Source organism: Poecilia reticulata, chromosome 21 (genome assembly GCF_904066995.2).
Source record: "Poecilia reticulata chromosome 21, P_reticulata-male-v2, whole genome shotgun sequence".
Classification (NCBI taxonomy): domain Eukaryota; kingdom Metazoa; phylum Chordata; class Actinopteri; order Cyprinodontiformes; family Poeciliidae; genus Poecilia; species Poecilia reticulata.
In genome coordinates, this window is record NC_088850.1 from 11,074,537 (window position 1) to 11,089,367 (window position 14,831).

At 36.4% G+C, this 14,831-nt stretch overlaps 1 protein-coding gene across 5 annotated transcripts in view; it reads left to right on the top strand.

Annotated features, from left to right (window-relative positions):
* stxbp5a (syntaxin binding protein 5a (tomosyn)) overlaps positions 1 to 14,831 on the top strand; it is a 102,197-nt gene that overhangs the window by 49,886 nt on the left and 37,480 nt on the right. For all 5 annotated transcript variants that reach the window (XR_014085612.1, XM_081602525.1, XM_081602526.1 and 2 more), the window contains exons 6-7: positions 5,739 to 5,802; positions 8,422 to 8,505. Coding sequence is in view for 4 of the 5 variants with exons in the window: in XM_081602525.1 (XP_081458651.1) it covers positions 5,739 to 5,802; positions 8,422 to 8,505 (148 nt within the window). In the remaining variant the exon portion in view is untranslated. The remainder of the gene's footprint in view (positions 1 to 5,738; positions 5,803 to 8,421; positions 8,506 to 14,831) is intronic.

Consider the following 14,831-nt stretch of genomic DNA (forward strand, 5'->3'; position numbering starts at 1 on the left):
ACAGAAGCACATGGTTTGCATATTTGAGCGCACGAGTCTGATTTGCTTTGAAGCAGATCAGAGAGGTGTGAGCCGAACCTCTTGTTCTTTGTCCTTGTATCTCTGTGCCAGCTGTAGAGGTCATGGGGTCAGTGTCCAGAAAACAAAAGCTTCTTTACCTCTTCTGTTTGGCCGCTCGTGTTTTAATAAGACAAGGAAGGCGATTACAATTGCAACTGGTACAATTATATAGGTCATTTTGATTTTTAACGGGTATTCCTGTTTCCACTTTACTGGAATTAGCTCTTTACAGATTTGCACGTTTCACATTTTCCCAGCTGATTGCTTTTTGTAAGGGTTTGACCTGCTGATGCTGATTTTGAGGAGTAGCATAATAGAATATTAGAACAAAAGCAAAATATTATTTTCAAGTCATGTATTTATATTAGGAGCTAAGGCAATGTCATACCATTAGTGAAAGAGCATTCACTGTTGAAGAGTTTTTTATTTTTTTTGAAAACATACTTATACCAAAGACAAAATGATCACGGCCTTACATTTTTCTATCTTTATCATCTTAAATTAGCTATTTGCACAGTAAGCACTGCTGTTATTACTAAAACAGAACTCATGCATTCAATTTCACACCTTGAATTTCCAGAAGGCCATTGACATTTTAAAAAATCAAGGATAATCCATAACAGACAGGTTAAAAGTCAAAAGGATAAAAGAAAGCAACTTCATTTACACTGTTTAGCCTTCCTGTTATCTTCCAAAGAGTCGCTACTTCCCAACCTAAATGATCGAAAGCATGTCTTAATATATTGCAGAAACGTTTCCAGTAAAATGTCGTTTTCATCCTTTCTCTAACTCAGTTTTAACCATCTTACTGATTCTGATCAGTGTCAGATATTTTTTTCAGTAACATGATGTTAACATGACCTGGTAGCACTTAGTTATGATGCGTTCATTGATGGGGGAAAAATATTGGATTTAGATTTACTTTAAAAAAACTGAAAGTAGTAGCTGTTTTAAATATAATTTGGATTCTGGGAAACCAAATGTCTTCCTTTCATTGCTAAGCTTGTCAAGACAGTCTTGAGACAGTTTCTTTATATTATTCTCAATTCAAAACACACCCCCTGCATTGTTACCATTAGCATGGGCATAGTGTTGGAAGAAGTACTTAAATGTTAAATTCCACACCGTGCTCATTGCACCACTGTTCTCCTGTGACTGCTAATAGGCCACAATGTAGCGGTTTCTGGGGTCATTGTCCCTTGGGCCCTTCTATTTGGAGAAGAGCAGCACTTGCTGTGCCATTTAGCCCAAGGCCTGGCCCGACCCTGTCCAACCCAAACCAATGTGATGTGCTCATGACTCACACCTCTGTTCCAAAGCTACTTTGCTGAAAACTGTACCAGAATGTAAAGTAAACACACAGTGCATTGTTTTGTGCAAATACACAAAATGTCTTAAGACATGTGCCTGGCTGTCGTTTGTGCGTTTGTGAGTGAGTTCAACTTGATACAGCCACATAGTTGGTGGCAACAAAAGTCCAAGATGTGGTAGAGTAGAGTGATGAATCTTCACAGCATCCTGTGACTCTGAGTTTATGTGAGCATTTTGACTTGAGGCATCTCCTCCTTTTTATTTCACCTGTTCTCTTACTCAGAGGCCAGCAGCTATTATAAATGTGGTTTGTACTAATGCTACTTCTTGCAAACTAGTTTTGTGTATTTGTACAAAAACGTCGCCCTATGCGTGAAAAGAGGAAAAAAAAATGTCTCTAAGCCATTCAGTGGTCACTTGTCATGCAGAATCTACTCTAAGTGACCTGGATTTCTAATTACAACCATTATTGAAGTGACTACTTAAAGAAATTAATCTTGTTGTTTTATCTTGTCTTAATTTTGTAAATTACACATTTGAGTAAAAGACCAATTAATTTCAAGTATGCCTCACAATTTTGTCCATTTGTTTTGTCCTAAATAATCTAAATATTAAAACAATGGCTTTTTTACAATCCTGATACGGATCTTACAGCTGCCAATATCAATAATATACTAATAGATTTAATTTACAGAATCCTGAAACAATCTTAAGGTCAATTTCAATTATTAGTAACAGTTGAAAAGCAATATTAGCATCAGCTTTGTTGATAACTTACTCTAAGTCAGAGACACAGTTGAACACAAACACTGGCTAAAGTGTACCTGGCATTGAATCACGAATAAAGAGACAACAAAAGTTGATAGTAGCAATATCTAGGGGCACATCTGAGCACAAACATTGAGCCAATAACAAATACTTTGTCATTGAGAGGGACAACACAATAGTAATGACAATAGTAGCCCTATTTACTCAGTACAGAAGAAGAAAGGATTAAACCACAGATACTGCAGTTTCTTCTATGTAAAGAAAAAAAAGATGGCTCTAAATAAAACAAAACATGAAGAGCAAATATGATATAAAATGACTGTAAACACTTCTGACTGAGGTGAAATGAGGCCACATATGGCATGGACAGACTGCAAATATGCTGCTTAAGCCACGCTGTTTCACTGCAAACTGCAAGTTGCCTCTGAGATCATCACCTGCGATGACACCAGATGTTTTGAGTCTTGCTCTCTGTGCATAACTTTGTGTCAGGTTTTATCTGTATGCGCAAGGGCTGGTAAAGGATGCATTAGATGTGTTTAAACACATTACAAAAAACAAGATGCAAAATATATAAATCATATGCTAAATTTTTTTAAATACTGGGAATTTATCAAGCACAAAAAAAGAAACTCCTTGTGTTTCCCCTGAAGAGATGTTGTTGAGTTTAGTGAGGTGTTTCTTTTTCTGTTGCTTAAATATCCCTGCTGGGCCATCAACACACCCACCAACAATTGCCTAGCAGCACTTGTGTGCTTGCTTGCAAAACACACCTAAAGTAATAGTCCATTCTCTTTAATGCACTGAAAGCATGGTTGGACAGTGATGATACTCAGAAATGGATTTTGGTGCAGCACAGGTGCATAAAAGATGAGTGTCTGAACCAAAGCTACCAAGGTTATACTTGCCACTGGGCATTCAGTTTAACTCAAGCAGTCGCCAGGTTTTGCTTGTTTTGAAATGGGAAAACCTTGAATAAACAGCTGAAAAAGACTTGAATGTGATAAATGTGAAAGGTGCTGTGAGAATAGCGGCATGCAGACAAGCAAGCACACATGCATGTACACGCAGACAGGTGTGTATGTGTGCAGCAAAGCATGCCCTGACAGCTTTTGGTTTGTGTGGGTGTGTCGGGTTTGCTCGTGGCAGACTACAGATGGTTTTTGGGAGCCTATGTGCACTCTGCCCATCCTGCCTCTGTTGCCATGGTGATTCCTTTATCTCCAAACCTGAATGTGTATTTGGAGACTTTGCGAAAATGTTTGTCGGATTTATGTGGTGTAAAACAATTTAATCAGAATTTTTGAAGATGAATAGCAAAGATGGAATTAAGTCGTTGGACAAGTAAGCATAGCTCCCTGTGACAATAGTGGGTTTTGACATCCATAAGGAGGCTGTTTATGCTATTGGGGATATTGTTTACAAGTGTGAAAGCGTTCAAATTTGTCTTAATTGTGCTGATATGTATGTTTTTGACTGGATGTGCGTGCAGGTGTGGATAGCTCTTAGCTCGCATACAGACAGTGAATGGATATTAGACACATCAAGAGATCCTGCTGCAGCAGAGCTTAGGTAATAAGGCTCCAGTACTAACAGGCTAAATATAGAGACAACTGACTGTCTGCCTGCCCACTAACTGTTACTTTCTAATAGACAAACGAGCACACAGACCCATTGTTAAATAAGTTTCTCTTCTTTTGATTTTATATATAGATTCTAGCTGTTAAAAAACAACAACGTTTTGTTGCAGTTTTATTTCTATCTACATTTTTCTTAAATAGTATAATACAGGTATGCTCAAATTAATCGCATGGTGACCGGGAAGAAATTAAATCTGGACCAGCTTACCGAGTCCTGGATGCTCAGAGTTATCGCTTATGTAGTTTATTTTATGAAATATCCTTATTTTTTCCAAGTTTAAAAATGCGATTTTAAGTTTTCCACCGCCACACCTCAAAGTTTCATTAGGCAAGACACTGTACTCCCAAGTTATAAACGGATTTACCTATATGTGCATTTCTGTTTGTTTGACTCCCCTACTAGAGCACTAACGAATTCAGTTCATTTTCCATTTATCATAAGAACAGATTTATAAAAGACGTATGACGTACAGTGTCAATTTATTTATTTCTAGTAAGATTAAGAATAAGCTGTCACTGCATGAGACTTTTTTTTTTGTTTTCTTTTATACTTTGCTGTAAAAGTAAAAAAACAAAATGACTGCTACATTCTAAAGTTCACAGAGATAAATCGTATTCGACCTGAACTGATACCGGAACCAGAAACTGTAATTGTAACCTTTCATCAGTACAACTCCAGTTTTATTTTAGCATCAGAAAATCCTATCTGCCACCTTCAGCTTTTCAGCGTGCCAAAAACATTGTGCACCGTCATAACACGGACCAAAGCGAAGGTGTCCAATTTTCCTCACTTTTGTGTATCTTTCATTTAGCTTCCCCTTCCTATCCTTGTTTGGCATCCTTATCCTTCCTCCGCCGTATAAGAGTTATGCTTTTACAGCAACAACAATCACTGCTTTTCAGCAGTGACCTTCCCATCTCACCTCGTAAAGGAAGAGCAGGCTAGGAAATTTCTGAAACGGGGAATTTGACACAAAGCTGTCTGGAGGGTAAGACACAGACGGGAGGACGAGAGAGGAGGCGTTTTTAGGCTTTCTCCACAGACATGCAAATTAACAGACGCATAAACTCACGTACACACAGCCCCTAGGGACTGACACAGTCATTTATCACAACCTTTGGTGAATTTATGTCTTTCGGCTACCTTTTTACACCAAGGGGTGAGCAGCAGCGTTGTCTTCTCTCTTCTCCCTTCAATCCTTTCACTGAAGAAAAAAGTACATTGTTCGGTTTTATGTTCAGTTTTTCTCAGCCGAATTCTTTTGGATAATAGTTGTTTACTAATCAGACATAAATATTGATCTGACATTAACCACTCTAAGCGCATTGTCAATTAACATATCATTGTATATATATACACAATGCTTCCGTTGCATTTGTTTTAAGCAAGTATTAACACACAGTTTTAACACAAATGCAATATGAAAAATAGATTAAAAAGAAAAATACTTACTTCAATATAGATGAAGGAATAGCATCTGTTTTTGGTCATAATTGGCAACATAATTACCAATGTAATTGTCAAATGACATAGAACCTGTTTGACAACATGAAGTAGGCTAAAACGTCTCTAAAACGACACATTATACCACAATATAAACGAATTCAAGAACAAGTGGTTGTAACCAAAAAAGATATAAAACCAATTCTAAGGCTTTTGGAGTTTATATGCTATATGTCTACATGCTTTTGGAGAGTTTTATTTTGTTGTTGATTTTTATACACCATAATGATTCAAAAATTAAAAGTAGTTTGCTTTTATTTACTCGGGTTATGTTTGCTATATGTTAAAAATGGTGTTATTACCTCAAAGATTTGGGTCTGACCAAAAAAAACTGAAATAATCTCTAATTGGGGCTCAGATTTTTCCCCATGGCACTGATGCTGTTTTTATTTTGTGTATCATAGCTCAAAATGGATAAAATACATTTTCTGTTCTGTCTTTTTGTCTCTCATAAGTTCCTCCAAGACTCACCCTGGACCAGTTGTCCACATAAGTGATAACCCTATGGATGAGGGAAAGGTAAAACACAACATTTTTCTCTACAGCTGTACGTTTCTTCATTGTGGTTTAATGCTTAGTCCCACTTACAGTCAGAAGTTTTCATACACATTGCTGGCACCACTGTACGTTTATTAATAAAGGGCTTTCAATCATGTATTTGAACAGATTTTCCCCTGAGTGGAATGATCATACGACAAACTATGTCAGAGAATAAAAAGTCTGAATTTATAGTGGATTTTCTGTATTTAGTAAAATCTTCTTGTAAGTGGCACATAATGCACATGATTTTTTTTTTGTATTTTGGGCAAATCTAGGCAGAATTGGTGAAGCTCTTTTAACCTCGTTGGTTTCCTTGATCTGACTTTTATGCAAAGACTACACACATTTTCAACATAGTTAATTTCTGGGTCATCCTCAAACTTAATGTTACTGTTCTATTTTGATTCCAAAACCAGTATTGGGATGTGTTTAAGATTGTAGCCAGTAGTGTCCAGTTTCTGCTTTGAATGTTTAAGAACAACCAAACAAGTTTCAAGCCGAGTGTAAACAAGACGTTAGTGACGCACCAGAGTCCTTGTTCACACTTATGCAGGTTTAAAATCAATATGGACTGAGAGGGTGCTGACCAGCAAAGAACATCCTGCTCCAAAACAAATAACCAAATGCTTGACTAAAATTCATGGCTGTTGACGTTTACATTTAAAATGCTGCCTTAAATACAGTTTCAGGTTTAAAACAGATGAAGATTGAGCTCTTTGATTATGAGACTTAAAGGAAGTCTGTCAAAGAATTAAGAATACATCATGTTGTTAGCAACATGATGAGGATTTTGTTTTCAATTCCACTCAAACGGGTGAATTACACAACGTGGTTGAAAAAATGGACACACTCCAAATTCTTCAATTTTGTCTCAACACAACATATAGATGGTTGAAATTTGGAAACAATTTGTTGTTCCAAATACATAGTGATCCAAAATCCAAAGTAAACTTGTTTGATAATTGATACAACATGGTAACATCAAGTTTGTGGAATAACCTTGAATTTAGCTTTGTTCAAATTTTAATGGACTGCTTTTAAAAGCTGGATCTCTGCCTGGAAATTAAACTATTTAAATACTCTCAACTAAATACTCGGAGAAGCATGGTGAATATGAAAAACATAACATTTGTGCATATGAGATGAAAACTTCTAACTTGAAGCAGTTGGGCTTTTGTTATCTGAATTTAACCTGTACTTTTAAATCATCCATGCAAAGTTGGAAGTTAACTGAGGGAGGTCAGAAATGGTTCATGTGAAGTGAACCATTTCCAGCTGAAGAACAGAAGTAATATAAGAACGCATATTAAAGGTTATTATTATTATTTTTTTTTGTTTAGACCACACACAGCAATGAAACTACGTGTTTTGCTTGTGAATATTCAGTCATTTTTTTCAGTTCTTATTGCAAATTCTTGTTCTGCTTATCCCTTCTTCAGAACACTTGATAAATTGACATTTTTATGAATGCTTGAAGTTACCAAGCAACTCTTTTCTTAAGATGAAAAATACATGACTGGAAACTTTTATCCTGTCGACCAAAAGAAAACCAAATATGGTCACACAGACAAACTACTGCTGTACATCCGTTGTTGGAATTTGCTGGTCACTGTGTGTCAAAGAAACGAAACGTCATTGTGTCACAATCCTTTTCCAGTTGCTGGAAACACCTTTGTTACCTGTCCTTTTTTCCAGTAGTACCCTTCATGCTTATGTTGTGACCAATCAAATCACAATGATCTAATTCATGCTTTGAGCGTGTTTGTGGCACGCCTACTGTCAAACAGATGAACATGTCTTCTCCATGTGTTTGTGATTCGTCCATCTGCCTGTTCTAATAAGTCTGTGAGCTCTCTCAGCCATCATTCTGTCAAAAAATGTAGCACTGTTAAAAAAGAAAATGAAGGACTTCACGCATACATATTTTAATGTTTGCATGAACGTGCACATTGATGTTGCAACGTATTTCTGCATATAGGCTTCCCAACAAATACAGTGTCCACAATATGCACTGCATATAGAGTATCATTCCTACCTTCACATTTTGCTACATGACAGCTGCACACTTAAATATCTTTAAATTAGATTTTTTACAAAGATTTTAAGAAAATGATTTATCTTAATTTGTAAAACACTTACTGCAAGAACGCCCCACAACAATGCTGAAATTATTTCTTTTCATTTTATTTATTTGCTTCACGTTTTAAGATTAATCTAAAAAGCTTTCTGTTTGCTTTATATATATATATATATATATATATATATATATATATATATATATATATATATATATATATATATTTTTTTTTTTTAGACAGATGTGAAACAAACTGAAATCTGAATGTTCTGAGACTGTGTGGTAGGTGTTGTTTCCTTAAATAGGTTGTCAAGAATCAAAGCAGCCTTTTGTTCTTTTTGCAAGCCTTTTTTTTCTTTTCTTGCCTTTTCTACTGTCAACCAGGAGTAGCAGGTTGCTACTTACACCGACTTTCTATCATATTGTGCTGGAATGTCAAGAGTATTACTTCAGTTTCAGCTCATCAGAGGGTCGACTCTATCCCCCGGTCTCACTGAATGGTTGTTGCTCTTCCTCTGCAGCTTATAATTGGATTTGAGTCTGGGATCGTGGTCCTGTGGGATTTGAAATCAAAGAAAGCAGACTATCGCTACACTTATGATGAGGTAGGCAAATCTCACTGATTTATTTCTTCCCTTTTGAGTCTTTTCCTTTGGTTTTCAATCAGCCGCAAACTTACCGTTGTCTCTTTTATAACCTTGAAACTGGATCAGATTTTCATGACCTTCCTGAGCTGTGTTTTCTAAAAGTAAAGCGTTTGCTAAAAATGTATATATTACTAAGATTCAATTTTAACATCATCAGACCTGGGGCTTGCTTTTTTCTTTCTTTTTATTTTACAATAGTATTGGAGGGTGGCAGCTGATTCTTTAGAAGCACCTGGACCCTGTCGTCAATCAAAAAAAGTACAGTCAGCAGGATGCCCCGGGTCACTCTGCTGGAGTCCCATGGCTTTATTGACTTCAGTTCTATGTGACATTGATGAAAACTCAGGTGGAGTAAAGATGCAAATTTTTACTGAGTGTTTGCTTTGCTTGGAGCTGTAAGAATAAGTGCAGACCATCAGTAAGTTTCAAAGCTCACATTTATTGAGTAAAAAGTCACTGTGTGCAGAAAATTGACCGGATCACCAGTCAGCAGATAGGAGGAAAACAGAGCAATGAATCAGTCTTATCAGGCTGTGTCTCTGCAGTGTTATGAAGACACTGTTATCAGTATCTGTGGACCACTGGGATCTTTAGCATAGTAATATGCCACCTTTCAGCACGTCTCTTTCTAATTTCTAGCTTTGACAATTTACCTTCTCTTTCTTTTGTCAAATGGGAATACATGTGATTAGGAAAATGGAGAAAATGGAAAAACAATAAATATGTACATATTAAAGGCAACTGAAAAGTACAAAAAGTAAACACTACCTGAATAACTTTTAATACCAATTAAAAGGTCATTTAACAGCGATATTGGCTCTGAGTTTAGTTACTGTATGACTGTTTGTGCTTAGATTTGCTTTGATCTAAATATAAGATCTAAGGAGATGTTTTTGTTTTTATTTGTTGCATTTGTTAGATTTATCCATATTTGGTTTCGGCTATTGATTTCTCCCAAATATGCACTAGATAATGGGATAAAACCCATACACAAGAAATAAAATGAAATATGAAAGTGATGTCTCAGACAAAACTGTTTTTAAGCGTCATGGGCTGCACCTTTTTTTTCTTCTGCAAAGTATAGTGTGCACCAAAATGTACTCGTGTTTTCTTGGTAATAAGAGTAAGGTGCAGAGTTATAAATTCCTGCCTTTTCTAAATTCCTGAAAATATTCTTTACAATGAGAAAAAATATATGCATGCTTTTAAGGAATATATGTTGGTTAAAGGGACATGCACTTTTAACTTAGATTCTGAATGCCTTTATTTTTGTTGTATTCTAATATATAAATCCTCTGGATAATTATATTGTTCTTATTTAAGACCAATAGATGTGTTAGACACAAAGAACACCCAAACTTGCATACATTCTGCTCTTAATACTTCTCCATCTGAAATCTGAATGTTGCATTGCAACGATTAATGTCAAATGCACATGTGATTTTATTTTCTCCCTAGAATGTTCTTCATAACATAAAATATGATGTTTTTAAAATGAGTATTTTGCCAAAATGATAAAAACTGCTGTTGCTTGAATGGATTTTAGAAGCAGGAGCCAGAAGCGAGTTCCCCCTAGCACCCATCCCCTCCTTCTTACTTTGCTAATTTGATTGACAGCAAAGTGCTGTTAATGCAGTCAAATCGACATCAAATTTTTATTAGCTCTTCAGTAAAGCCCATTGCCTAGTTGGCACATCTGACAGGGGTTAAATGTGAAATTTAAAGCTTGTGGTAGTTTTATGGCCAATGTTGTTTTTTTTTTTGTTTTTTTTAGACTTCACAAGGTCATTGATTTATAGGCCATTACTATGCCTTTAAATTCCTTGTAAAGCATCAAATGTCATTGGTAATTTGTTGTTGCCTTTAGCAACCATTCATTGCTTCAGAAGCTTCTGAATGGGTGACTCATAACTAGAATTACAGGGGCGGCAGAATCATGTTGTGTAGGTTTTTTTGATGCACAGGGAACTTGTGGCATTTCATTAAACGGGGATGTTAAGTTATACCAGCAGAAACTTAAATGGAAGAATGCACATTAACCCAAAGGTAAAAACAAAAAAAATATATAAAAACAGAAAAATAAGACTGTGCAATAAAGGTAAATTTGTAACAAATAAAAAATACTGTACATCAACTAAAAATAACATTCTCAGATTAAAGTAAATTTACACGTGAGAAAGATAATTTAGAAAAGACATGAGAGATGTGCGTGTATGTTTATGAGCAATTAACAAATTCAGTTTAATGCCAGACAGTTTGAAAAACGGGTATGTTTTTTTTTTTTGTTATGCAGAGGCTGTAAACATTTGGGCCATGCTATAAAAAACCCCAAGACTAAAAGGAGCTCCTAGTGATGTCATTTTATGAAAGTTATTAAAATTTCTGCAAATATTTTCTGAGAATTTTACCCAAATAAGATGAGTTATTCACAAAATACCTTAAGCTTTAAGAGAGGTCCTCATGTGACAAAATGTCTGGAGTACTTTTACTGAGCCTAAATGTGTCTTAGGGAAGGAAGACTGGAAAGGAGAAACATTCCCCATATAAGGGATGGAGCTCTTCCAACAGCTGCCACTGCTCCTGCCCCGTTTGGCTTTCGCCTTTTTTTACTTCCCCATTTTATGTTAATCGTTTCACCAGATCATACAAGTTTGTACAAACAGGCGATCACAAAAATGTACCGACAGCTAAGCATCCACGTTAATATCAAATAGATGATATGGGGAAATTACCGGCATGGCAAGAAGCTGAGACAAATCCAAATGATAATGAGGATGTAAATAGAGTGTGATCAAACACGTTAATGCTGTGTGGCAACTCGTTTCATTTTGCGTAGAATCATCATCATAACATACTTTTCTTAATCCAGTCAGTGATTGGTAATTTCTATCTGCTGATTAACGGGGGTGTATTAGATCCCAGCAGCTGGCTAAATCACTCTTAAGCTGGGATTCCTTTGCAGGATGTTTTAGGGGAAGACGGGAGCGCTTTGAGAATCCTTGGGAATACAGGTCCTGTTTTTAGTTTTATGTTTAGAAAAAAAAAGTATGCACATTTCAGGTGGCAAATTATCCGAATTTTGCAGCTTTAGTTTAACCCTCTGTAGGTGCAGCATATTCACACTGTCTGGGGCACATTATCAACAAATGCCTATTCTTGAATGAATGTAATCAGTATGGAGGAATAAAAAAATCCTGGTCAGTACGTCCTTAGAGGATATCTAACTTGTAAAACATGTATATTTTTCTTTAGAGCTAGTTTCACAAATTGACAGTTGGGTTTACAACTGTTGGTGATTTCAGCATTGGCATTAGATTGTCAGGAGTGACTTTAAAGGAAATAAGCGTCTAGCGCTCTGAAAATAAGCTAAGAAATTAGGCGAGTGACTCGGACTGGAAAATCACCTGGAGCTTTTCTATCAATCCTGCGTGGCTATGTGCTCATAAAGTGGCCCTAGCATGAACTGAAACTTTGAAGAGAAGCTTGTGCTTATAAACCTAAATCTTCTAAAACTAACAGGCATACACACAGTTCAACAGGCACTTGCTTTTACACTGATCTCTGTGGTAATGTTGTGACGACCAGTTAGGAAGAATCGGATCATTTTTCTTTCTTGGCATGGCTCTGAGATACAGAGACTCACAAACACAAGCAGCACAGAAGATTATGCGTTTTCAGTACGTTAGGAGCGCATTCTGTTGCTTCCTGCGGCTGCTGTTTCCAGCTCCCTTAGATAAACTAATGACCTCTCTCTGCTGCTGAGCATTACAGTCTCTAGAACTGAATCTTCCCAAACGGGCTTATCCTCGTCCTAACACTAACTCTCCAGAGACTGGGCTTTTGCGTTCGTAGGGTGGGAACTGGAGGAGTTGAAAAGGAAGTGCTCCTCCATTGCATTTCCTTAGAATTACTTGCACATGAAGGATGAAAAGATGCCGAAACACACTGACTTCTTCTTTTGCTTCTCATTTAAAATGTAGCCATCAGATTCCTAGTAGGCAAATGAACTCAGTTACTAGAAAACATCTGATATTTGTGGAGCAATTTGGCCTGGAACCCTCTAGCTTGCCGACATGCCACATCAGTAGGGGATTGTGGCTAAGATTGTGCTGCGACTTCAATATGATTCCAGAAACGCTCTGATGGACACGGCTGATGCAACAGTTAGTTAGACTGACTTCACAATGAGGACATGGAGTTTAAATCCATTTTTATACAAGATGTTCAGGAAATTACTAATACAATTAGAATGCAAGATTTTCTTTAAAGTTTTTTTTTTTTTAGCCCAAAACTTGGATGAGAACTTTGTGTAAAAAAAGGATTTTCTAACAGTAGAACTTAATAAATATGTGCACAACCAATCATTCAAGAATTAGTCTTCCATGAGATCATGACTAAGTGCAAACTCTTTCTCGTCAGGTGAGTGTAGTCATCTATTCATCTATCAAATCCCTTTCCAAACTACATTGTACACTTCTAGCAAAATTCTGTTTTTGTTGCATTTTCATCCAAACCCCAGGGTTTGCCCAGAAGCTTGCTGCCAAGAATCAAAGTCGTTGACAGAAATGAACATGGAAGTTTCTCCGTCTTATTGCTCTCAAAAAGGAGAGCGAGCCAACATTCAAAGCAGCTCTGGATTTAGAGTTTCGAATAAGCTAATATTGAAGCTTGTTTGTTATCATGGACATTTTTGAGTGAGAGACAGAATGAGTTTCTGGGTTTGAAAAGATGGATACAAAAACGTGATGTAGGCTGATATGATGAAAAAATGGACGTAAAAAAATAAATAACATCTGCAAGTAGACAGAAGTGAAAGATTTTTTTTTTTTTTTGTTGCAGATGCTGTGATATATTTAAGAATTGTCAGCAAAATCTGGGAAGTTAACATGTCTTCTAAATAACCACAGCATTTTTGCTGAAGTTCGAACAAAAAGCTGAACCAATAAAACTTTGGTTTTACAAGCTCTCAAAGAGCTGAGAGAGCACATCATCCACTATGTTTCTTTCAGTGGTTTATCTATTATTAGCTGCAGATCAGCACTATGGGTTTCCAGTAAGTGCCAGCCAGAGAGCATCTGTCACGCTGACCCTTCCTCCCTTGTCCAATCTGACTCAACACCTTTGGACAAAGTTTGAACCTAAAGAATCGTTCAAAATTGGCAGCCAGATCTTAATTCTCTGCCCCTCTAGCCTCTTTTGTTTGTCTCTTGGTTGATGTTGCTTTCTGACAGAATGCAGGATTTTATTTTATTTTCCTGTCGTGCTCTTAATAGTCCTATTGCTCCAGCTCTCTCATTTATTCTGCTGTCAGCTCTACAAACAACCTGCCATTTGCCGTGCATCTCCGAACTCATTTTCTTTTCTACATTTTGCAGATTGCAGTCACTTTCTCTGTGCTCTCATTTATTTATGTCTCAGGAGTTATATGGAATTCTTAATACTTATATTTTAAGCTTTTTTTAATCTTTGCTTCTGGCTATCGATGTCTTGCTGTTAACGCTAGTGAAGATGAAATTGTGATAGTATTTCCATTTTCTAGAGTAAATGTAAAAGCTAAGAAGTTTTTCATTTTTTTTTAATAGAAGTGCTGATTCAAGATTGTACACAACTTTTAAAAATGTACCCTCCATTGTAGCCGTGAGTTGGGCAGCAGTTGGCTTGTGTCTGATGTAGCTGTGCATCCAATCTGTTGGGTGTCTGTGGAGGACTGAGAGTTGTGAAAATACATATTATGTAAATTATAAACATTAAGGACTATATTGCAGTTACAGCTATAAATTATACACTTCTTATTATTTTAATTCAATACTGAGGCATAATCTGAGGAAGCTTATCATTATTCTTGAATATCATTGCCACTGAATAGCAACAGTCTAATATGTCCTGACCCTATGTTAACTTAAAGCGTACCACTTTTTCATTGTGCTGCATTATTAATGTGAGCTTCAATGTACTACTTGGTATAACTGATTTAATTAAAAAATTAACATGCTATTGCCATTGTTAAAATGTTAAATAATGTTAAGTAATAAATTAGTGCTACAAAACTGATTATGTTAATGTTTGTGTGGAGAAAGAGGTGAAGCTTATTTTACACACTCAGACTCAGTCATGATCTCAACAATCGACACAGACATGCAAAAGCCGAATTTATTTAACTAATTATTCAAACCTTCAAGCAGACCTTCTGTTCTGAACCTGAAGAGCCAATGTTGGTGAGTTAGTAACTTGTTTTATTTGCCTTAGCAAGGCGTGCTAATTCTTGCAACTGTTTGCAGACGTTG